The 25011-nt window shown below is 43.3% G+C and overlaps 1 protein-coding gene and 1 long non-coding RNA gene across 5 annotated transcripts in view; one reads left to right on the top strand and one right to left on the bottom strand.

The window, feature by feature from the left end:
- The first annotated feature begins 1786 nt into the window (after positions 1–1786).
- On the top strand, positions 1787–15601 carry LOC311598559. Its single transcript, XR_014779569.1, has 2 exons — positions 1787–2071; positions 9076–15601. It is a non-coding gene; the product is annotated as an uncharacterized lncRNA (long non-coding RNA).
- The window catches only part of NPR3 (natriuretic peptide receptor 3), a 62048-nt gene continuing 51713 nt past the window's right edge, over positions 14677–25011 (bottom strand). For 3 of the 4 annotated variants that reach the window (XM_084783704.1, XM_084783703.1, XM_084783701.1), the window contains exons 5-8: positions 20556–20650; positions 18331–18466; positions 16494–16581; positions 14677–15598 (exon numbers count right to left, since the gene is read on the bottom strand). In XM_084783704.1, coding sequence (XP_084639830.1) covers positions 15487–15598; positions 16494–16581; positions 18331–18466; positions 20556–20650 — 431 coding nt within the window. In that variant the 3' untranslated portion in view covers positions 14677–15486. The remainder of the gene's footprint in view (positions 15599–16493; positions 16582–18330; positions 18467–20555; positions 20651–25011) is intronic. The other variant, XM_084783702.1, reaches the window with a different exon arrangement.

Here is a 25011-nt window from a genome sequence, read left to right as displayed (position 1 = left end):
CTAGACTAACCAGAGCATATGAAAAAAAATGTGATGTAGGGCTCTGCAATAGACTTGAAGATGAAGTGGACTTCCCACTACTGGGACGCTAATGAAAGGCACGTAAGGACAGCTCGACAGCTTACGTAATGAAACCAGGTGAAATCTGGTGGTAAAGCTGATGTAGCTGAGTGGCAACGCTGGATGAAAACCAAGCATGAATGCTCTGCATGCTTTCTGCTCTTGATCAGAAAATTCTTCATTTGTCAAAATGCCTTTGCAACCTGAGTTTGGTTTGAACCTCTTGCTGCCTTTGAGAGTAGAACAGAGCTGCCCACGGGTGATTAATTGGATTACCTGCACACATCCTTAATTCTGAGGATTATATAAAGACATGTAAAAAAAGACGTTACTACCTCATACTCAGTAAGATGCCCACATTCAAAGCAATAATAGTAACAGCAAATGGCAGTGGGGATGTGGAGGAACTAGAGCTCTTGTTTGAGAGACTGGGAAACATTCAACCTTTATAGAACACAGTGGAGTTTCGTAAACATATCTAAAGAAGAATTAGTACATGGCCTGGCAGTCCCATTTTTGAGAAGATATTCCAAAAACCTTGAAGTGAGAGCATCTGAGAGCTGTGAACATACCTGTGTTCACAGCAGGAGCATCCAAAATGATCCCAATATGGAACAACTCAAATGCCAAGCAAAAGATAATCAGTAAACAAAATTTGGCATTTATATGTATATGTGTGTATGACTATTAATCAGCTTTGAAAAGAAGAGAGCTTATCAATTATCACAGCGTAGGTGAATTTTGAGGACAGCATGGTAATTTAAGTCAGGCATAAAAGAACAAGAGCTCTGTGATTCCACTTGCATGGATATCTAAAATGGCAAACATTGGCCACGATGAGGTATTCCCTCCTGGTGGAAAATAGCCCCAGATTCATCTTCCCGTTGGTAGGTGCTAATGAAGAAAATACAATGGAATTACCTCGACATTTCTCCTAGTTAAATTTTCTCTTTTGAAAAGCATAGGTTATTTAAGCAGCAGTGACAGTTACCAAAGTACCCTGGTGCCTTCCAGCTGTGGCAGCAACTCCTCAACTGATCCCGACTCACAATGTTTAAGAGGACATCGTCTGCTCTTCTTGCCCACCCCAAATGATTTTAGATTCTAGAACCTACTATTGCAAGAAAACAGCTCTCTGTCCAAGCTTAGATGTTCTCTCTAAAGCATCACTCACTGCTTCTTTTTAGAAGGAAGGAGTTTGCCTTGTATTGAAGCAAAATATTATTTCTTTCCTTCAAAACATATCAAGAGTGATAGTTTGAGTGGTGATTATGTCAAGTCTGAGACCAGCAAACCAGAAGAATTGTGAAGTCTCAGAAAATGACACCAAACAGTTGAGCCAGGGAACTACTACACACGGGTAACCAGAAAGGGTCATCCTAAGTGCAAGAACAGATTTCCTTATCGGTGCCATTCATTCTCCTCAAAGAAGGAATCCCACATGTCCCTGAGAGAGTCAATATGAGAAGGTCAGTTAGCTCAAGATGACTCACCAAAATGCACCCAGAGTAGCCGTATGCTCACTGGGAGACCCCCGTTGGCATTAGTGGTTGTAAATTATGGTCATTCCTAAGAGGTAACAAGAGAGGTTCTGTCAGCTGTGCAATTACTTTGTTTTGGCAGGACACTTTGGAGTCAAGAAAACATTGGCTGGAGTTCAAGGCCAAGATTTTGGATCAGCTGCCACCATAATTTTTCAGAAATGTGATGACTGTTCCCCCAAGAAATAGTTTCCTACGTAGGCTGCAGGAATGCCCCCCTGTGCATGCTCGAAAGGGATTTAAAGAATGAAGCCCTTAGGGACCTCCAAGCAAAAAGTGAGAGAGGTCCAGCTCATATGAGGAATACTCCTCGTCAAACTTAGTGAATGTGTAGAGAGGGGTTCAATGAGGCAGCACTGGCATACGCTCTTTGTCTTCTAAATGGCATATGAGCACAGCAGTGTAAAAACCTACCTCAGTCATCCGCATAGGTCTCCTCTCAGAAGCAAGTCTGTGCTAACTGTAACGAGGTAAGCTCCCTAGACTGCCCAGTAGATGTTTGTGTGCAAGGCTAGGAGAATCAATTACCGATGCTCCGGATAGCCAGTGAGATCTGCAGTGGATTCTTCTCACTTTCCTGATATTCCTGGTACATGACTATGCATACTTTACAGTTCAGGGTATTGTTGAGATTTGGTGAAATATGGCATGCAGATGAACACCAAAGTCATATTAGGGTTATTGAAAGAAAGATTTAGGATGTGCCTGAGTTCCTCAGGCAGAGAAGAAGATAGGGCTTGAGCAGTAAGAGGTTGGGTTTTAAACGCAGTTTCCCAAGTCAGAAATAACTTTCCTGAGGCCTGTAAAATGCCTGGTGTGCGACTGGTGAGGGGCTGAGAACAACCTCTAGAGAAGGCAATGGGGCAACTGTGGGTTAAACATAATATTACACATGTGTGAAAATGTAGGATAGCACTATTTTGTTCATTGAAAAAGTATGTAAGGACCATTAGCCCACATCTCTTTAACAATACTAACAAAAGCACCCATGTTTTGAGGACAATAGCTAGCCTATGAAATTACATTCTGAAAATACAAGGTAAAGTCATTAATTCATTATCAATTATATTCATTTTATTAATCTTATAGATTAATATACACATAATTTTAAAAAAACCTTTCTGTCCTTTAAGAAATGTTGATAGTAGCTGGTTAATGCATAAAGTTTCCAAAATGGAGGCTAATACTCAGTGTTTTGTTCCTTTAAGGAACTCATTACCCATAATATCAGGGAAGCCTGTAAAAAAAAAGTCTCAGCTCAACAATAATCGTATATTAATGATATATTATAAAAATAATATTAAAATATCCAACAGTATTATTCAAGCTGTATGGGTTGAGACTTGACTTAGAAAGCCAACTATGTCTCAATCATGTTGAACTTTTATTTTCCACCTATATTTTTATCTCATTTACAGCTATACTGTATATATATATGGGGTATTGGCTATAAGACAGGAATCATTAGATCTAGGCAGAGGTAGGAGACCTGAAGGAGTCAGCTCCAACTGTCCCTCCCTTCCCATTGCCCAGGGGCTCTACCAAGACAAAAGTGTGGAACTCCTAACTGAGGCCATAAAAGCATTCTGGTGTTTAAGGATGTCTGCTTTAGTGCCTTGGCAAATGTCTATGGCAGGTCTCTCTCTAGGGCTGTTGTAGAACGGGGGCATCCCTCCTAAATTTGGAGGTTCTTCCCCCAGGTTGGAGAAATCTCTAATTCTTCAGCTCAATGAGCACTAGAAGGGATCTGAAGCTCTGGGTTTGAGGGTGAGGTTGCTGCTCCCCAGCTGAAAGCCTGTGAAAGGACCACTCAACATCAAAGAACATGGGTGCCCTTTCTGTAAAAGAAGGATGTCACTGACCAACTGGGTCAACCTAGTAAGGAAGGGACAATGATGGACACAGTGTGCTAGTTACCCCAGTGACTCGGTGTGAGGGGAAGTGTCATGACTTTTAGCAGTGATTCCTATGGTGTAAATGCTGAGACCATGGCCAGTTTAAAGATGATGTGATCTCACCGGCACGGAGTTCAGAGGGGATGGACGTCACTTAGCTTTCCTACCGTAGTCATGGGTAGAAGGAAATCATGCCATCAATAAATGCAGTTGAAAAATAGATAATTATCAAGCAATGCATTTTAAGTTTTTGTTACTTTTGCTTTTCATAAAATTTATCTAATTATAAGAATAATTTCAATTTTAAGGAATGCTGGTTCACCTACCAGCTCACCGAATTCCTGAAATTATAATCATTTGTACTCATAAGGCAGTGTGATCCAAACCAACTCATTCTCAAATAAACTCTGAAAACAGCTTGGAAACACAGCTTCCTCAGAGGTGAGGACATAGGGCGCTGAGTGGGTAGAAATGAGGAGAAATCACAAAAAGCATCCAGTCTGATATGCAGGGCAATGTAACCAGGGACTTTTCCTTTCGGTTCTTAGGCCAGAGGAGCAGTGTCCAGAGACATATCCATCCATGCCATGCTGTGGAAAGTCTGCTAAGTAGAGATCACTGAAACGTCTTGATGCTGTCATTTATCCTGGTCTATTCTGTTATAGAATCTGCTGGAAAGATGTGGCTAAGTGATCAGTGTTTAGGGCTGGTGAGATGGCTCGACTAATGAAGTGCTTTCTTTGAAAGCATGGGGACCTGTCTTCAAATCCTTAGGACACACATAAAAAGCTTAGCACAGTGACATAGACTTGTAGTCCTAGCCCAGGGAAGACAGTGACAGAAGGATTCCCTGGGGTTCACTGAGCAACTATTATTGCCAAATTGGTGAGCTCTGAGTTCAATAAGAGACTCTGCCTCAAAAAAGAAATAAATAAATAAGGTGGTGAGGAGAGGCTGGTGATATGACTCAGAGGGTGAAGACTCCTGCTGCCAAGCCTGACAACATGAGTTCGATCCATATCCAGGTTCCAAAGAAAGAGAGAACTGATTTCTTCAAGTCATCCTCTGACCTCCACCCATGTGCCACAGCACAGGCGTGCTGATACACTCACCCAAAATAAATAAATAAATAGCGGCCTCCACACTCAGGTAACACACAGGCATGCACACCTTCACAAGTGTCCACATGAATACATAAGCCACACACACAAGCACAGAGGTTCAATGTTTTGAAAATCAACTAAGAAACTTTCCATGAAAGAGCCAGTGGCCCTGAGATGCTTTTATCCATCCATTGTTTGGTGGTGACTTGTTGATCATTTGGCCATAGTCAGAATGGAAAAGATTTCTCAAAAGAGGTCAAAGACAAACCATTAAGACGGATGAAACATAAGTTTTGCATGGCCCTTGAAATAACCAGCTCTGAGTGACTGGCACCTAAGCTCTAAAGTCCTCTCTTCACTGGCATGTCCTGGTTCTCATTTCCCAGTCACGTGACACCCAGTGACATGACACAGATGAGTTGTTCGCTTACTCTGTGTCTTGGAGGTAGCCACAGTTCCTACCTCCCAAGACACAGGTAAGGACTGTGTGATGTGTAGAGCTTAGAGCACCATAAGGTAGAAAAGCTGAACCCATCTGTGGCACCTAGTGTCCCCAGAGCAAGAATGAAAGGAGACACTGGGAAAGAGGCCTCCCTGCTCCAAGGCCATGCACTAACAAGGCTCCAGCCTCCCACTTATAATGCAGTCTTGACTGAGAGCCCAAGAACTTGAGAAACAGTAAGATTTACCTCACAAACATATGAATTGACCCATTCGTTGAGCTTTGGGAATAGTTCTTCCAAACTTCACAGCGCCTTCATAACTGTCTTGATTGTACAAAGGAAGACTGAGGCTCTGAAAGATGCTCTGCCTTGGGAGAGCACAGCCTATCAAACACAGGGATGAGAGGTAGAACTTTCTAGCCCTTCTTGAGGGACTGGCTTCAGAAAGCAGAAATGCTATCACATGAGTGTGTGTGTGTGTGTGTGTGTGTGTGTGTGTGTGTGTGTGTAGTGTGTTGCATGCATGTGAGTGTGTAAAGGACAGAAAAGATATAGAATGTTTTTCTAATTTGTTTTAAATCATTCTCCACCTTGGTGTCATTAAATTGGAAGTTGTCATTTCAGCTAAGCTGGCTTTCTAAAGAGCTCCCAGGATCCACTTGTCTCTGTGCCTCAAACACAGTTAAAGGCAAACACAGCCATGCCTGGCTTTTTTTTTTTAAATGAAAGTACTGGGTATTCCAACTCACTCATGTTTGCATAGTAAGCAGCACTACCCCCTGAGCATCTTTCCAGCTCTATGGGGTAAACATTAGCATTACAAAAACCATACTGGACTTTCTTTGAGTCGTAATTCCCTAAATGTAAGAAATGCTTTATTCTGGAGCCAGTACTTGACAAAGAAGCTGAAGGAAAAAGAAGGAATTCTATAGAGACCAGCAGCCTGGATGTGTGGTGCTCAGAGGGAAATTTAGACAAGAGAAGCCACAAAGGCCTGCATACTTGCCCAATTATCTGTGGACTCAGTTTGCAAGCCCCAAAACCCTAATATTAATAAGTGAGGGAAATGACGGAACATTAGGAGTGCAGAGGTTTTGGCAAACTGGGGAGCACTGGTTCCATCTATAGGAGTAGCTTTCTTTTCCAAGCACTGTCTTCCCCAAACCACAGGCTCTCATTAGAGATTAAGGTAGACAGGAAGGCTTATGGAAGAAACCGGATTTGAACTTCAAAGAAAGGATGAACAAGTAGAAAGTAAAGAGTTGCTAAGCAAGAACAGTGGGAAATAAAATCTGAACAGGCAGTCAGGCATAGTGGTACAGGTCTGCGATAGCAGTACTTGGGATGAGGGACCAGAAGTTCAAGGTCATCTTTGATTGTACAGCAAGTTTAAGGCCAAACAAACTGCATGAGACCATTTCAAAATTTTAAATTAAATTAAAAGTCTGACAAGAAAGTAAAAGGTTGTTTTCTGAGCAAGAAATAAATGAGTTCGTATAATCAAATTCAGCAATCTCTGACTGAACCAGAGAAATAGCAAATAAGTCAGTGCCACAAGAGTCAAAGGTATCAGAGTGACAGAATACGGAATCTGACCTGTGAAGAATGTGAGTCAAGAGGCCCATAGTATCAGATGCATCAAGTATTTTAGGAATGCTGACACAGAAGTCCTATGAGGAACTAGAAGGGAGAGAAGAATGCTTAAAAACAGGGTGAAGAAATAGGCTATTCCCTGCTTACTTGGGATTAGGAGAGGAAGATCTCACATGGAGACCGTGAAGGGGGCGGGGCTGGGATCCGCCTGGATATGAAGGGAGTGAGAAGGAAGAGAGGCCACTCACACAGCAGAAAACGGTGATTGCCTATTAGACTAAACAGACTGGTGCGGCCACCACCCAGAGCAGGGTACCTGATGGTCTCTTAATCACTTTGAGACCCAAACCAGGAGACTTCACCTTTCTGAGCCTCAGTTTACACATCTCTGAGGTGATTAGGAAAACCAAAGTGTCCCCCAACCTTGTTACAAGAGCTGAGGGAATTGAATGAGTGAATGCAGGTGTTGAGCCCATGCCTGACCTGCGGGCAGCCCCATAGACACTTAGCATCATCCAAAAGAAGATGCCATGCACTCTGCACATTTTCCGCTTTCCCTCTGGTGGTGGGGGGTGGGGGTAGGGGACGCTGAGACTAGTCTAAATCATGTCCCTTTATGTCATGAGGTGGCAAGCTCTATTTCAATATGCTCTCTCTTTGCCTGGAAGCATGAAATGCCTTTAAAACCACAGAGGACATTCCTGCTTTAGGGGATCTCCTTTGTGAACAGCTGGCTTTTTTTTTTTTCAAGCCTCCCCCAGGCTAACCTCTGCACCACCAGAGAGTCCTTGGCACTGGCCGCTGAGCTTCACGGCAGAAGGGTTGATAAGGCCTGGATTGCAGCCCTGTTCTGGGCCACTTCTGTAAGAGTGTCATCAGCACCCTGGCCTTGAGGCTGCTGGGAAGAGGAGGACTCTCTGAAGGCCAAGAATCACATGGCCTCCCCTTAGAGTGCTCTCTCCAGGCCTGCAGGCTGCCTCACATCTCTTGGTCCCTTGGAATGTAACAAGCAAAAAGAAAGAAGGGTGGTGGTGGGGGGAGGGAGGGAGAGAGGGAGGGAGGGAGAAAAATAAAAGAAACCCTTTTGTCTACTGACAAATCTACCACTTGGTAACACTCTTTTTTTTTTCTTCATTAAATTTTTAAAATATGTTTTCATTGAAATAGAATAATATCATTTCCCCCTCCCTTTCCTCCCTCTACCCCCCCCCCAGCAACCCGCCATCAAACTTCTCCTATGGTCCCTAACTCAATAGTTTATTTTTCTTTCATTATTATTGTTACATAGATATATGTATATGTATATGCATGAGTGAATGTTAATATAATCTGCTGAGCTCACTTTCATTGGTTGCGTTGTTCGCGTGTGTGCAGTTTCCAGGCTGAGGGTTCTACACAGGACACACCCAGTTAGGGGGCTCATGCCTGACCTTCTTGGTGAGGTGTGACAGTTAGATCTAGAACTCGGCAGCATTGTCATTGTTATTATCTGAGTGTGAAGGGCCACCAGCAGGATCAGGTTTGGGGTTTGATTACCAGGCAGTGGGCTTTTCGAGATCGACTGACCCCTTGGTAGAAACAGAGTGTGCTGATGCTAATGCTGTGGGGTCGGTTTGGGTGAACTAGGTGACTGGGTGTGTGCTTAGGTGGCTGTGGATCACCCTGGCTCCTTCCTGCATTCCTTAGCTCCTGTGAGTATCCTACCTATTCCTCCATATGTGCCCTCTGCCATGATGCCCTGTCTAGCACAAGTCCAGAAACATGGGTCTAAGCAACCAAGAGCTGAGCCAAAATAAATCTTTCTTCCTCCCATTTCTGTCAGATAGCTTGGTCACAACCACACAAAAGCATTACACCCAGAGAAGACCTGAGCCTGAGGGCAGCTAGTAGTAGGAAAGCAATTCCTTGTGGCATCTGAGAGACAAGGGTTCACTCCAGCAAATCATAGCTTCCCGGGAGTGAATGCTGAGGAGCATTCCAAAGGACTGCCTCAGCAATAGAGGGGCGAGGGAACTGGAGGCAGAAAAAAAGTGTGGAGTGGCCCTGCGGTTAAATATTGGCCTCGCTACTCTGATGAGAGAACTCACATTTGGATGGAAGTGTTCCAGCCCTCTGAAAGTGTCAAGCTATCATAGCCCCACCCCCACCTTTTAGTTTTTTCCCACGCCTTCTTCAAAGGTTCACCTCATCCATCAAGACACAGAGGCCGCTTGCCATCAACCAGACTGAAAAGAAAGAAAGAAAACTCATTCTGACTTCTACCAGGGCTCTCTAGGCCTTGGAAGCCCTCCATAGTACTGTAGGTTTGTCTTATTTTGTGAAAACAGAACAATGTAACAGTTCTGTTGAACGTTTTACAGTAATTCAGGCAGGAGTCTACATTTGAAGGTACGGCAATCTGGCGAGGTTGGAACTGGTATTGTTTTCATTTTTCACACAGGATCACAGAGCTCAAGGGCCAGAGCCGGGCTATAAAAGAAGATACACAAGACCCAGAAGCAAACAGCACATCTACTACAAAGCATTAGCACACAGGTCTTTGCTCACTCTCACTTCTGGTCTTTCTTTTCTCTTTTCCTTGACAACTTCTGCCCCTGGTGATTGTGAGGGTTGCACTAAACCTGCAAAAGGGATTTTTTTCTTGGCTCTACTTTGATGCTAATAGATGGTTTGAGAAGAAGCTCTTTTTTTAAAAGGTGTGCAACCTTTGGTACCTGTCACATTAATAGTTGCTTCTTAAAGCAACACTAGCCTCATCCCTAGATCCATGGTATTTATGTCTCCTTAGGACTTCTTGATAAGACATAGGCCCATTGTCCAAATAAGGCATCCTTGGCCTGCCAAACACTGCTGGCTGCATATCATGTTTAGATGGCACTGAATGGTAGGGACAGAGGGAAACGGTCCAAGAATCCATGGCCCCAACGATGGATGGGAAAGCGGCAAGAATTAATTCCTTTTCCTAGAGGACATCTCCAGGCCTGTCCTTCACCCCAACCTTTTCATGCTGCCTCATGCCAGTCAACATTCTGCTACAGCATCACCTCAAACACGCTCCCAACTTAAGTAGGGACCTCACTGACTGTGGCATCAGGACCTAGGAGACACTCTGCACCAGGCATGCCAGTCACTGTGTGTTTCCCAGGTGGAAGAGAATGGCCGACTTCCCAGAGAGTGAGATAGCCTTTTTCAACCCCGATGAAACCAGAGCTGCTGAAGGCTGGTCACTCTGCCTGGTACACAGGAACCTGAGAGCTCTTTGGACAACAGGACCAGAGGTGCCTATGATGTGGGTGACACAATAACATGAGTCAGTGACATCAGCTGAAGTACGTAATGTCTCAAGATGATCAGGCTCAAAAAGAGTGGTTATTCCATACCTCCTTCTCCCTTTACCTGCTGGGTCAGTGTATTCAGGCTTTGGCACCCATCTTGATGATTTGTTATTATCTCTGTAAATTTCCTTCTGAGTCCTTTCCTGGATGTCATTCAAACATTATAACCCAGCATCCCCACTAACTGATCTTTTACGTCAGCTGATCCAAAAGAATAGAAAATGCTCAGAAAACTTGGATATATGCAGTATTTGTTAGTTGAATTATAGACAACAAACTATTTCTGTAGAGTATATTTTTAATGAGAACATATTGTTATATTTGGGGTCTGCGGTATTCTTGCTTAATAGAAATGTTTCCAAGAACACATACACATTAATATCCAAACACCAAATCAAGTAGATTGTTCAAATGACCAGTTTTGTACCAGCAACAAAATGTATTCTACAAAGCAGGGCTATATCCACAGTCATTAATTCTCACTTTCTACACAAAACAACAATAAATTAAGTCACATTATATGCAGATAGTTCTACTTACATTAGAATAGGAAGCTGTAGGTAGCTAGGGCAGCTTTGACTTTTCTACCAGATTCATGGTAGGTTTGGATTGTTTGATGGCCCTATATTTAGATTATCCATCAACAGTATGGCTCAAAAGACACATGGTGTAGGACTGACCCTCCAAGTGCGTAGCTCGTGACCTCCTGGCTTTAGCTATGCACAGAGAACCAAGCACAGACTCTCAGAACCACAGCACTGCTGGCCTGTGTGGGGCACTTTGTTGCTGACTCATATGCTATACCACATTGAACATATTTTCAGACACAGGCATTGAATAATGAATAATGTACTCCATGTCAAAAAAAAAATCTATGTTTTCCTCTTTCATTGCAGAAAGAACTCCTTCTCTACCCAACAATAAGTATATACTATAACAACTTTGTTCTAGAAAATAAAAGTGAATCTGGTTGCCTGTTATTATTCACGCTTGGTAAATGGACCCTTTGTTCCTGTGCATATAAATGTATGTCTTTAAATGTGAATCGAAGAAATGTAACATGTTTTATTAGCTCTGAGATCTACTTGTTCAAATCTCTCCCTAAGGAATCATGCCATACCTGATATACTGAAGCGCTTTTGTGACATACTGACTTTTCCCTCTGAGACTCAGCTCTGAGTGAAACCCTGCTGACTGTGTTTGAAGTGTCGTGGCACCAGCTGATTCAGAATGCTCTGAGTTTGGTATGAATTAACATTAGTGGTCAATGCGAGATTTGAACAACCTCCAACCCAGCGCCTCTTGAGCCTTAGTTTCGTCCTGGAGGCCTGTAGGAGACACCTGAAAAATCTGTATGCTGAGAACCAAAGCCAGGCTCATTCATGTACAGGAAAAATCACAGACTTGAGCTGTCCAAGGACACGCATGGTCAAGCTACTGCCAGGCTCCTGACTAAAATGCAGCTACCTCCTCACAGCCGGTGCTGTTTCACCTCTTTCTCTGAGTAAGTGTGGAGGCCTCCTCACAAGTTCCCACCTTCATGGGAAAGGTGCTACCACATCCACAGAGACATGCTGGGTGGTAGGTGGGGCTCTGGGGGGAAAAAAGCAGTAGAGACAGAATCAGCTGTCAAGTTCTCTCTGTCACCTTGGGAGACATACACTCCTGGTTCTTGTCACTGGTCATGCCCAATGACTCTTGTTGAGACTGACTATGGAAGGAGATCTAAAGTGTCCATTATTCATCCGTTCTAAAGACCAGCTGGTCTTTAGAGCTGCCACTAGCTCACTCTCCCAGTTTCGGTGCTGCCCCGAAAGCATCCTGTGTTTCTAGACAGTTTCCGTTTTTTCCACTGAATGAGAAATTCAGCTCATTACCAGCTTCCTTCTGAAGTCCCGAACCACAGGGTGTAACTAAACAAAACCCATGACATGTAGGTAGAGGGGCCAAATTTCAATTGGCGTTTGCCTTCATAGCTGCCCCACTAGGGATATAAGTTCTTTGTGTCTCAAGAAACATAGGCACTAGTGTTTTTCAATGTATAAACACTATTCTTCCATGCTCTTTTTTCTCTCTCTCTTTGTGTGTGTGTGTGTGTGTGTGTGTGTGTGTGTGTGTGTGTGTGTGCACCTAAAAAAAAAAAAGCCTGCACGAGTAGCTCTGCTTTAAGAAAACAGTGGTGCCACTGGAAATAGCTTCTGAATCTCTTTCCTCTTTCCACTGCCTGTCTTAGACCCCTACAGTCAGTCCCAACCAAAAGAAAAGAGGTAAATTAGGGGCACAAGGGGGTACATGTGCCTTCATTAAAGGGGCAGGACGCCTGCCAGCAGGGGGAGATGACTTGGAACTCCAAAGAGGAAGAAGGGGAGGCCTCTGTGCCTATTCCACAGGCTTCTCCCTCTTCTCCATGAATTCTGACATGTAAGGAATTAGTTTAAGACCTGTGGGACTCTATCTGTGATTCAGGAAAAGATACGCCTATGGTTCCTCAGAATAGCATAATGTTGAGAGGATTCCTTGTAAAACCTCTGCTTGCTTAGAGGACAGATGCGACTAGAAAGAAAGTTTTATTTCTGAGTTCATCTTCTCTCCCAAAGCTAACAATAATGTTGGCTATAAAATGCCTGTTTACTTCCAACACCATAATTATATCCTTATTTTAGCTTGTATATGAACTTACATTTGACTAGATAAGAAAAATACTGATAAAATATTCCCTTTGAAACCTTACTCATTGGATTTAAGAGTAAAACTTTATAGACTGGCTTAGGACCTAAAGTCTCATTTAGTTGATTATATACAAATTCGCTACTGGCAGGTTATGAATGACTAATTGTCAAAGCTGTTGCTTAGCAGTTAGGATTTTAAGGCCTACACTACGCTATCAGGAGTTCTTAACAGAGGGCCACCATGGAACACATACCACACTCTCAGAAAAGGTTTCCCAACTTAATGGTGTTTTCAAAACTTAATGAAGTCAGGCAACTCATATGAAGATTTTTTTTTCCTGAGACAGGGTCTCCCTGTGTAACCACAGCTGACCTAAAACTCACTATGTAGAACATACTGGCCCTAAACTTCTGCCCTGCAAGTACTGGGATTAAGAACATGGGCCACCTTGCCTAGCCATGGGAAGATGTTCAAGGGAAAAAAAAAACTATGTAGCAGACAAGTAAATGAGCAACCAACCTTAGCAGTGGTAGAATTGCTTTAAAATTGTAATGAGCACTCAGGGGACCTCAGGCTCCATCCTGGCTCCCTTCTCCTCTCCAGTATCTAACCTGGGACTACGCTGCTACACTGGGGACAACTCCTCTAGCTGGAGGAGAAATAAAAGGTGTTTGTTGTAACAGCCCTGCCGTTAATGGGCTACTATACAAATTCAAGAAAGGCTAGAAATATTTACACCCAAAGAAGATAGCCAAGTTGAAGACTTTCCCCCTCCCACCACACTCCTGTAATTAATACACAGGTTAAAAAAAAAATAAACATTAGAGAACGAATATCTCTGAAATATAGAGGAAAACATCATTGAAAGGGGGAAAGGGAGAAAGGGAGAAATCAGCTCTCTGGTCCAGATCACTGAGGGTGCTACAACCTGCCCAACTGTTTTCACTATGTGAGTTCCCATCAGCCACTGCTTTCCCAAGTTCTACTTCCCAGACTCTCATCTTGTGTTAGGTTTTTGAGGTTTACCTTTCTTGCCTACTTTTTTCACTCTTCCTTCCCAGCCCGCCCCCCACCCCACGCTATTTTTGAAGTCAGCTCTTTTCCCTTAACATCTTACATGCAGAACCGTGATGTGGGTCCTTCAGTTGTTCAATGGCTAATTCTTTTGAGCATGTGGTTTGCATCCCATTTCCTGAACCATAAAAGAGAAGCAGCCCATTCACCTTGGCAACTGGATGCGATGCATTCCTTCCCAGGGAAGCAAGCATGGGACAGCTTCCAGAACATGCTGTCTGTGCACTGCTTCCTATACAGTCAACCTGAGTGGATATGGCCTCCAAGGAATTATGCGATTTCTCCCCCTTTAAATCATGCTTTGGATGCTCAAAATGTTGCCAAGAAAGGCACAAGGACTAGACAGCATCCTTGTTCTCTTCTAAGGTGATGAAGTGGGAACCCAAATTTAAACCTCAGTGCATAGAATTGGGTGCAAAGCAGATACCCAGCAACAGTTGGCTCAGTCTTGGCTACTCTGCACTTGTCTGTCCTAGCTCGCTGTCAAAGCTATGGGTGATTTGTGGTGCCTGCAAAACTCTGTGTGGTTAAGGGGACATAGAAGATATCAATAATCCCTTTCTTAATCGAAATCATCACCTCAAGTTTTGATAAATTACGTGCATCTTTCACATTTATTTTTACTTTTGTGCCTTACTGTCAAATTCTCACTCTATTCTTGAGGGGAAGGGGCTGCATTTCTTTAGAGACGCTGCTTGACTCAGCTGACATTCTTGGGTTCGAAGGGCATCATTTGGCTGTAAGTGGAAGGGGTCTAGCCCTCCAATAACACCCATTTAAAACAATCAAAAGTGAAAAATGGCTTAACATCAACGTATTCCTTTAGAGTTTGTAAGCTGAACATATTTCTGGACACTTGCAGTCAGAGCAGCAGTTAGAATTTAGCCACAACCAAAGGAAAGAGGTCAGCAGAGAAAAAGAACCACTGCTCCGACACCACAGATTGTCACACACCTCCTCTGTGTGACTACAACAGAAGTGAAATTTAATCTTCAAAATGAAAAAATAGACACATTTCTAATAACAAAATATAAGATTAAAATACTTAAAAATAAAATGTTAGTGTGAAGTAGGGCTTTTCTTTTTTAACATCATAAAAGAAACATTTTAGACTTGCTTTTCCTATATATATCCTCCTAGTTCAGTATTATTTACAATTTTCCAGAGTAGCGTCTATGAGACACTGAGAGAGACAGGGAGGATCCTGTCATGAGATATGAAGTCAGACCTGGATGTGGACATGGGACACAGCCCTCGTCAACCACAGACCTGTCCACCAGTTCCAGTGAGAAGAGCGCTGCATCCCAGCCTTGAGATTTCTCTCATTCCATTGTCCTCTTATCGGGTATTAAATTCTTTCCAGGAATACTCTACTTGTGAAAATTGTTTTACTCTAGCTACAAAACATTTCTTTTCAGAAAAGAAAAAAAAAACCCACATTTTTATATCCTTGTGTGAAATGTCCCCAAAGCAATCAAGATATGGAGATACCAGACTTTCAAAACATAAATCTACTCCTATGCCCTTCCAGAAGTCAGAGCACTTATGAAGGATGACGTTATATCGCTATATTTGTTTGCCATGAGATGAAAGGCCAGGAGGCAGATAGTGATTAATAATCATTCCTGAGCTTCTAATGGAAATTTAAAGTGAAATGACTACTGCTTAAAAGAATGAAGTCTCCAAGAACGCCCTTTCTGTTCCATTGATGTCTTTCCTGCCGTCTATCTCTTTAAGGAATCTCAAGCAGACAAAAAGGGGGTGCATTTCTTTTAAGCCACCGAAAAATGAGATCTGATAGAATCTTCCCGTAACTCTCGATGCTTCCCGGTGTTGCTTTCTTCCTGCTGGTTTCGCCTCTCAATGGTTATTCTGTATTTCTTCCTGGGTAAAAGCAAAACAAATGTAACAATAAAACCTCACTTGACTGTGAAATACTATGGTCCCTCTTACAAAGAATGCCCTCAAGAGACATCTGGGTTAGGTTTGATAAATGAGAAGTGACCCGATACAAAAACCCTGGTCAGAGATTAAAGTTGTGTGCCCCAAGGCACCGTGTCCTTATTCAAGGGGAAAAACTGGAATGCGTTCTGAAATGCCACAGAACAAGCCTTCTCCTTCTTCCCTGGAAGCGTGTGTTCAGCCTTATCTATTCTGCCCCAGAATCTCAGCTTAACTCCCAGGATATGCCCCCAGATAAAGATCAGATTAAGTGTGCTGTGATCGAAGGAACAGGAGCACGATTGTTCCCACAAAGAGCCACATACACCCAGACTTAAATTTCCATGCAAAACTGAGGAAATCTTACAAATAAGCCGTGATGACTTACAATAAGCCATGGACTCAACCACTGAAGATTACAGAAAGGATGGGTCACCATTGCTGAGGCCAAGGACTAAAACCTTGACCACATGGGCATTGAGCCAAGCCTCTCAAGGGAACATGGGCACTTGTTTCTGAACTGAAAAAAGCCTGAGGGGGGGGGAACATTCCTTCTTTGCCCAGATTTCCTCTTCACAAGGAATTCTCATAAACGGCCAGTGATCCAGAGATGCCAGCAACTTCCTATAGCAAGTACTATAGAAATGCATGACTCTCTGAGTGACAAATCTGAGATCACACAGTGTAAAGAAGGGCTTTGATATTTTAACCACCAGTCTTCTTAGTTAAAGGAAGGGCATGGACAAATCATGAGGAACATTATGCAAAGACAGGGGACAAAGGCAAAAAAAAAAAAAAAAACAACAGAGTAAATGTTAACTTCATAAACGGTCCCTACCTGAAAAAGTAGAAGGCCATTAGCAAACCAGCCCCTAGTAGGGCCCCCACAACGATTCCTGTCACTGCTGATTCTTCTAGGCCACCTGCTTGAAAAGAAACCGCAATAATCAGAGTTCATTTTGAGGAATAAGTAAAAATACTTTGAGTCTTGTTCATCTCCCAGTTGAAATAAATTTTCTTTTCTTTGTAAATCATATATATGTGTGTGTGCATGTATGTATGTATGTGTGTGTGTATATATATGATGAGATTATATATTATATAAATTTTTTTTAGAAGTCCTGGATTTTCTTCCTCACTTAGTACAAAGCTTAAGAAAGGGTTTCCAGAAAGCACTATGTAACTGCACTGTCTCGTGACAGTGAATAGAAGAGGGTCAGGAACAAGTTCAAAGTTGGGCCCGGGCCAAACACCAGTCATCCTAGCACGTGGGAAGGTGAGGCAGGAGGATCTCAAGTTTGAGATCAGCCTGAGCTACACAACAAGATCTATACCAGGGAAGGAGGAAGGCAATAAAGAAAGGGAGGGAGAGGGAAAGGAGGGTTAGAAGGAATAATAGACAGAGAAGGAAAGAGATTCGAGGAGGATGTGGGCCGTGGTGGTGGCGCACGCCTTTAATCCCAGCACTCAGGAGGCAGAAGCAGGTGGATCTCTGCAAGTAGAAGGCTAGCCTGATCTACAAAGCGAGTCTGGGACAGCCAGGCCTGTTACACAGAGAACCCTCGTCTCAAAAAAAAAAAAAAAAAAAAAAAAAAACTAAACTAAAAAAAGAAGATGATGAAGAAGAAAGATTTGGCAAAATCTGCAAACTGAAGATTTCAGACACACCCACACTCTTTTTGAGTTTTAAGTCACAGAAGATGCCTGGATGGACCAAGGCACTGACCCAGCATTTCTGTTGCTCACAGGTAGATGGTAACACTTCAAAGTGCTAGAAGGTTTGGGGGAAAAATTGCACTGGGTCAGTATTCTGTTTTTAGATGTTCTCTCACCAAGGCTAGAGTTCCATCTCAAACTGTCCTACATAGCTTTGTGAAAATGTAAACCATTTGAAATAAATCTTTCTCAGTGGGATCTCAGGTCTCAAAACTCAACGGCTATTTTCCTTGCAGACTTTAGAAGAAGCCAGCAGTGCACAGTCTCATCGGCTCCTCAGATCAAAGCTGCGTCAATTCCCTCTACATGTGGGAAAGGTGAGGCTTGGGGAGCTGAAGGAACTCTCCTGGGGGTCCCCAAATTGGCAAGAACCAAAGGGAGATTTGGGGTTGCTATCACTTGTTCTTATTCAAGATTACGGAAGCCCCCCTTGAAAACAATCATCTCCAAAAGTATTCCTATCACTGAGCTATTCATTTAAAGATACACTCGCTGCTCTCACTGCATCCAGAGACTGACCATAAATAATACATCCAATACATGTTTACCACTTTGCAAGTTGTCAAGTGTTTAAGGGCACTATGTGTCCCATCCTGAGGATTTGAAGGTCAATTGTGAACTTTGAAATCAATATTGAGATTTCTTGCAAGAGATGATTACGATACAATTAATAACATTTTTATTTTTCCTAAAAGCAGAAACCTCTAATAACTGAGCTTGTAGTAGGAGGTAAAAATCTAGGCAGAACATCCTACCATTTTGGAGAAAAGAACACAGGGAAGAAATGTAGAAGCTTCTGGTGAGGGAGAGGGGGGGGGGTAGCCATTTGTGAGTTGTTCCCATCATAAAAAGACATGGGAACCTTCAGGACATGAGTCCTTGAGAGAAACATGTGTCAGACTCACACAAACCTGTAACTGAGGAAAAGAAGGAATAGTAAGTTAAGTCTCTGAACTTACATGGTTTGCAGGGAGAGCTGTTGGTATGTTCCACAATTCTGGTTTCATCTATCCTCAGTTTCAAAGGGCCCCAGGGATATTTGACATTGGGTCGCATTTTGAACCGGCCTTCTTTTCCAAAGTAATCAGCGATAACCTACAGAAAGGCAAAAGTCAGGCGTGCAAAAGGAAAGGCCTAAGACACCTGTTCCCTAAGGAAGCACGAAGCTCACAGCCTTGCACGCACTCTCCAAAACATAGCCTGGCCTACACAGGCTGCCTCTGCGCATCACCATCTGCAGGAAATGACAGCAAGAACTACAGAAAAACATGAGAAATGGGAAGGGTGCTCCCACGTCGTACAGGGGACAATGACTGCCTCAGTGGTTCTGCATAGTAGGAAAGAAATCCAGGTCTTGTGGGCTTAGAAAGATATGGACACAGCCAAGTGAGTGCCACTCGAAGTCTCTCCACACTGGAGGCCACACCCTACAAATACCATCCCTAGGTATTCATCAGTTGCTACTGCATAGTGGAAGTGTAGATTTTTCCATTTCCCTATGAAATAATAATCTACAAATGTATGTCTTTTTCTCTTGCTCATCCAATCTGCCACAGAGCAGTCCACACTGTCAGCCATGCGTAAGGCCCGTTTTCCTTAGGGATATGAGGCAGAGCCGATGCCACCGTATACATACTCAAGTTGAGCATGTGACAGGTACACAGCCCCACACTCCTCAGTCAGATTGACATACAATTATAACACTAAAAAACACTATTTAGTGTGACAGCAAGGTGGCTTTAGAGGTAAAGGCCCTTGACACCAAGCCTTAAGACCTAAATTCAATCCCCAGCAACCACGTGTTCGAATGAGGTAACTGACTCCCGCAAATTGTCCTCTGACACCCCTCTCCCCCCCCCCTCCACACACATAAATAAATGTAGTTTTTTTCAGAGCATCTTTGAGGAACTCTCTGGTAGGCCCTCTTTTGGTTAGTGCTATTTCTTTAAAGGTCACAGAGGTCTCTGATGAATTCACTCCTTTATCTCTGACATTATCAGACTGAAGTTCATTTCAGCTGTCACCTTAGAACCCCCTAGAAAATCGTCACTCATTCATGATGGAATTGCAGGGTCACCCTCCGATTAAATGACTATTAGATCAGTCACGTGAGCCGATCTGGCAGTGTCTTCTCACACAGAGTCTAGCGATTCTCTTTTGTCTGGCCACAAACTTGTGGCTTCCGGGTGGCCTGCGACCTTTCTCCTCCTTCCTGACTGAGCCACAGGAGGCTCCCACAGGCTATATCTGGTCATGGTTCAAACAATTCTAGGCCCTCATGACACATGACAGTTAGTGCTGTGCGCTGAGCATATCCCATGTGCACTGCTACTCCACAATGAGACAAGATGGACCTTCTCCTGAGGGGGGGAGGGCTGGACTGCAGACGAGACCCAGAACTGGGGGGACATAAAATCATTTCAGTGAACATAGTGAGAGGGTTCCTGATCCATCACCAAAACTACAGAGAGGAAAACAGCAAGTCTCTTATGCCAGCACCCACAAAGGTAACAAGAGTGATGACCTTGCAAGGAAACAGGAAAATCACCATTCAAATGAAAATACATTTTTCAGTAGAAATACTGAATATTTATTTAATACTTATTCCTTTTCTTTAGATCCCGTGTGTGTGTGTGTGTGTGTGTGTGTGTGTGTGTGTGTGTGTGTACACATTACTTTTCTATATTGCATTTTGTATGGTTCTAATGATGTCATGAGACCAGCAAGGAAAATACTATGATTCCCATATTATAGCCGAAGAAACTGAAGCAGAGAGCCCCTGCCGCCAGTGACTGTCATGGACTGGGTCTCCCATGCAGGACAGACTTCTCTGTCCTGAAACTCCACCATCTTTTGAAATAGTACCACCTGAAAATCCATAACAACGACTAGAAAAAGAAATCTGGAAATGCGAGAGGCAAGAAGGTTGTGCTCCGTCTGTCCACAGACGCCCTTATATTACGTGGGTCTAAGGAGAGGCTCGTGGCCACCTGAAGGGTCGGACTTTGCTGCGGAGAACACGCACGGCAGCACTTGCCGCTTTCTGTCTGACCGCTCGAGCAGCCGTGAGCTCTCACTACGTGGAAAGGTTCGCTTGTATTGGAAGCGTGCTTCGGTCATCAGGACAAGTTCTCTCTCAGAGTCCCCGCTCACAAGAGTGACCAAGGCAATCTCCTTCGCTCACCTCTTGGGCGCCGGCTTCAGTGTCGGTCATGGCAACCACAGAGAAGTCCCCGTAGCGATCCCCGTTGGCGTCTATGGACACCTGTCCTGCGATACCTAGGAGAGGTAACAAACTCTGACTTAGTTACTACCCTACCTCCTCTGCCTGCCAAGAGAATGAACTGACGGGATTTTTTTTTTTTTTTTAAATAAACCCATGCCACAGGGAATTGCATCAGACTGGGAGCATTTTTGTTGGCATTTGGAAAGACATTGTAACTTCATCTGTGTCTGCATTCCTAAATTCTTAACATTTCTCCATTTTAAAAAAGAAAAAGAAATAAATGATCTTTGGGGAATACTTTTTAAAAAAAAAACAGATTAAGGTTAATGCTAAAAGCAGTGTGTTCATTCTAGAGTTTTGATTTTTTTTTCTTCTAAGAAGTAGCAGAGAAACAAAGATGTCTTCTCATACATAGGTTGGTGTGATCACCCCTAAAGAAGATCAGCCTGGCCCGGCATTCGTTGAGTGTGTTTCACACAGGCTGCACTAACACACGGGGAGCAGGAGGCCTGGATGGTGGGTCCTGGGAGCCAGTGGCTAAAGGGCAACTCCTCCCTGCTTATCCAAACACCATCTGGAAGACTCCTGGGTGCTGAGCTAGCACTGCAGCAGAGGATAAATTAGAGCAGCCTAGACTGAGGGTCCAGCCTCTCCCCACCAGAATCAGACTGTTTGGGGCCCATGGAGTAGGTGAAGGTGCTTGCCACCATGAACATAGGTTTGATCTGTGGGACCCACAAGGTGGAAGGAGCAAGCTGACTTCCAAAAGCTGTCCTCCAACTTCTGCAAGCTCACTGTGGCACACCTATAGACATATCCCCCCTCCTCTCTCTCACATACACACACACACACACACACACACACACACACACACACACACACACTCACACACACACTCATACACACACACACACACCACACACACACTCACACACACACACTCACACACTCACACACACACACACCACACACACACACATGCACACTCACACACACACACACACTCACACTCACACACTCACACACACACACTCACACACACACACACTCACATACACACACTCACACACACACACACACCATACACACACACATGCACACTCACACACACACTCACACACACACTCACACACTCACACACACACAAATAAAAAGTAAAATAAACAAAACGTAATTTGGGATTTTTTTTTCTTAAATTATCACAATGACTAGTGACCTGTGGTTTTGTCTTTCCCTGCCTCTGCAGCCTTGGTCTCAGTTAGTCCCCTGAGCATCGGCCTCTACAACAGCACAAGCAAGCAAACCATCACATTCCTACCAAGAGGCTGCAGAGATGATTGCATGAGATAAAACACAGAGGCGTCTCCAATAGATATTTAAGCAAAGCCATCTGTTTTCTTCTCCCAGCGTCACCACCACTGTTGGTCCTAAGGGTTGAGTATCCCTTGGCCAACGTTTAGGGCCAGAAGTGTTTCAGATTTCAGATGTTTTCAACTTTTTGAATATTTGCATGCACATAACGCGACATCTTGGGGCTAGGACACAAGTCTAAACACAAGATTTTTTCATTTCATATTCACTTTCACGCATAACCAGAAGATAATCTTAATACAATATTTTAATTTTTTTGGTTTCCTGAGACAGGGTTTCTCTGTGTAGCGTTGACTGTCCTGGATTGGCTTTGTAGACCAGGCTGGCCTGGAACTCACAGCAATCTGCCTGCTTCTGCCTCCCAAGTGCTGGGATTGAAGGCGTGTGCCACCACCACCCAGCTTAAATAATTTTTTTGAATGAAGAACATGTTCATTGTGGAAAAAGTTTTCATTTGACACTTGAAATGTTTCAGATTTGGTTTTTTGGGTTTTTTGTTTTTGTTTTTTTTTTTATCTTGAGATTTGGAAAGAAAGGAAGGTATTTTAAAGTTACCATCATCGTTACTATGCTTGCAATATCATAGGAAGCGCCTGACCATGCTCAACCCTCAGAGGAAGACTTGGCACATCAAGGGGGACTTCAATAAAATAACAAGAATTATAAAATCTCTGTAAAGGTTCATGGAAGGAAACCTGTGAGTTAAACCACCATCAAGAAGTATAAGTGTAAAGAAAAAAAAATAGTATAAGTAACTGGCCTGGGTTAATTTACAAAGACCCTGAGGCAAAAAAAAAAAAAAAAGCCAGAGAACTGTGACAGCTCTAATAAAGGGACTTTGTGTTTATGAACAGAGCCAATGAGATACAAAGCTGGAGTGCTGCAGCAGCCAGAACACAGAGCTGGACCAAGCACGATGGCTACTCGCAGCAGCTAACCCCCAAACGGCCACCAGAGAACGACGGCTGATATTAAATAGTCTGGTTTTTTTTTTTCATCTTCATTCACTAAGTAGCAGGCTGTGTCCACCAGCCATGTTCTCGTTAACAAGGGCTGTTTATTTTCTTTGTGGGAGAATTATGTGTTGTTCTTAATTGGCACTTCCATCTATTTGGTTCGCTCTAGAAGCAATGGCTGCTCCAGTAAAATGAGTGTCTACTGAGAAGCATCCCAGGGGAAAGTTCCATCCTCTTGTGTGGCTTGGAGAGGGCAGTATTTTGGGCTTACTGTCCTTTGGGTTGTGGTTTGAAGGTCCACCGATTTTTCCAGACATTGGGTTACTTTGCTGGAAACAGAGTGATGGAGGTACCGTTCGTTTTCGTGTTGTGTCTTCTTACTACAGGCAAGGTACAAAGAGTACACCTATCCCAACTTGTGCATCCTTGAGAGCTTCAAATTACATACATATAGTATGTACATACACATGCAGATGTTTATACATATATGCATGTATGTGTGTATATATATTCATTCTCCAAATGATATGACTATCCAGAATCACTTGTCAGCCTTTTCTGAGGTGTTTGGGAAGGTGTGTCCTGCTTACTGTTTCGCAGAGTATTTTATAAGATGAAACGGCCCTAGTAATCTAAGACCTCATTACACCTTTAGGCTACTGCGGTTCTGCTAGGAAATAGGGTGAGAACTCTCCGGGGTGGCTGCTTTGCAAAGTGAGACTTCACCTGAGAGTATCAAGCAGAAGGCGGAGTTGTTATGCTGATGGCAGAACCATGCCTGGGTATCAGCAATGATTCTCTCTACCCCCCTCCCCTTCTGTTTGGCTAGAGTGGTGCTTATGCCCTGAGCCACAGTCCTGTTTACCCTGTCCCTCTGACCTCTCACGCGGAGGAAACACGGCTTCTTCTTGGACCATTTATTGAAAGTCTTGAGAGTTGATCATAGGTTTCATGGCAATAAAATCCAATTTAGTCAAATAACATCCAGGGTATTTTTTATTTATTTTTTTATTTTTTTATTTTTTTATTTTTATTTTTATTTTTTTTTATTTTTTTTATTTTTTTGCCTAACAACTTAATGGTCACTTGGAGCAACCGCTAAAATTAAAATTGTTTTTAATGTTAGGGAGACTTGAGTTTTTCTTCACACATCTACCTTGGAGTTCTTTGAGGCGCTACCTTCAAATGGACTACTGTTTAGCAAATAAAATAGGCTTTCTAGACCATTCAACTCTAAACTTAGTGGGCATCAGTCTTGACATTTGGACACGTAAGGTTCTAATTTTAGACTCAGCTATATAATTCCTTACACTCTCGCTGCATACTGACTGGGTAGACCTGGCCCTAAAATGGAAATATCAAGATGGCATAAGAGAAATTTTAGTGCATGTCCTGGCTCTACGCAAAACTGTATCCCAACCATTGTGGGCACCTGCCCTTCTCTTAACAGCCTCCCTCAGTGGGTGCCTTTCAGCATCCCCAACCCTGGCTCTTGTCCCGCTGTCACAAGACCAAGAACAAATGACCACACCATGCAGTGAGTAATAGCTAAGAATGGGATGTGCCTGACCGAGGTTGTGTCCCCACACACCAGTTTCTCGGTGTATTGTGCACAACTTCTGGGAAATTTGACTTTGTCCTAACATGGCCCCTGAATGACATACCCTCTTTGATTCCTGCCCCTCAGCTGAAGCAGGAAGAGGCAAAGCAAGTTCATCCAGGAAGCTTACTCACCCACAACCACCCACTTGTCTAAAATGAAAGCTCTTACTCTTGTCTAGAGTAAAACATGGTGTTCATTGAAAACACCATATAGAAATGGAACTTAACAGTAGCTGCCATAGCTGCTACAAGGGCAACCCCATCTAGAGCTCCACTCCTCACTACTGCCTTTCCCTTTTAATATCTGAAGACGAGCTGAGGCCAAAGAACATAGAGGGGACCATCCTATACGCCTCTCTCAAATCTAAACTTGGCTTCGTTCTTTGTCATTGACATTTTTTCACTTCTCAATGAAAGTTTCACAAATAAGTATAGGCACACTCTGGCACACTAAAGGCCTCACAGGACGAGCTGGCACACTGCAG

Source organism: Acomys minous (genome assembly GCF_964271855.1).
Source record: "Acomys minous genome assembly, chromosome: 5".
Classification (NCBI taxonomy): Eukaryota; Metazoa; Chordata; class Mammalia; order Rodentia; family Muridae; genus Acomys; species Acomys minous.
The sequence above is the reverse complement of the archived record's forward strand: the minus strand, read 5'-3'. Positions and strand labels throughout refer to the sequence as shown.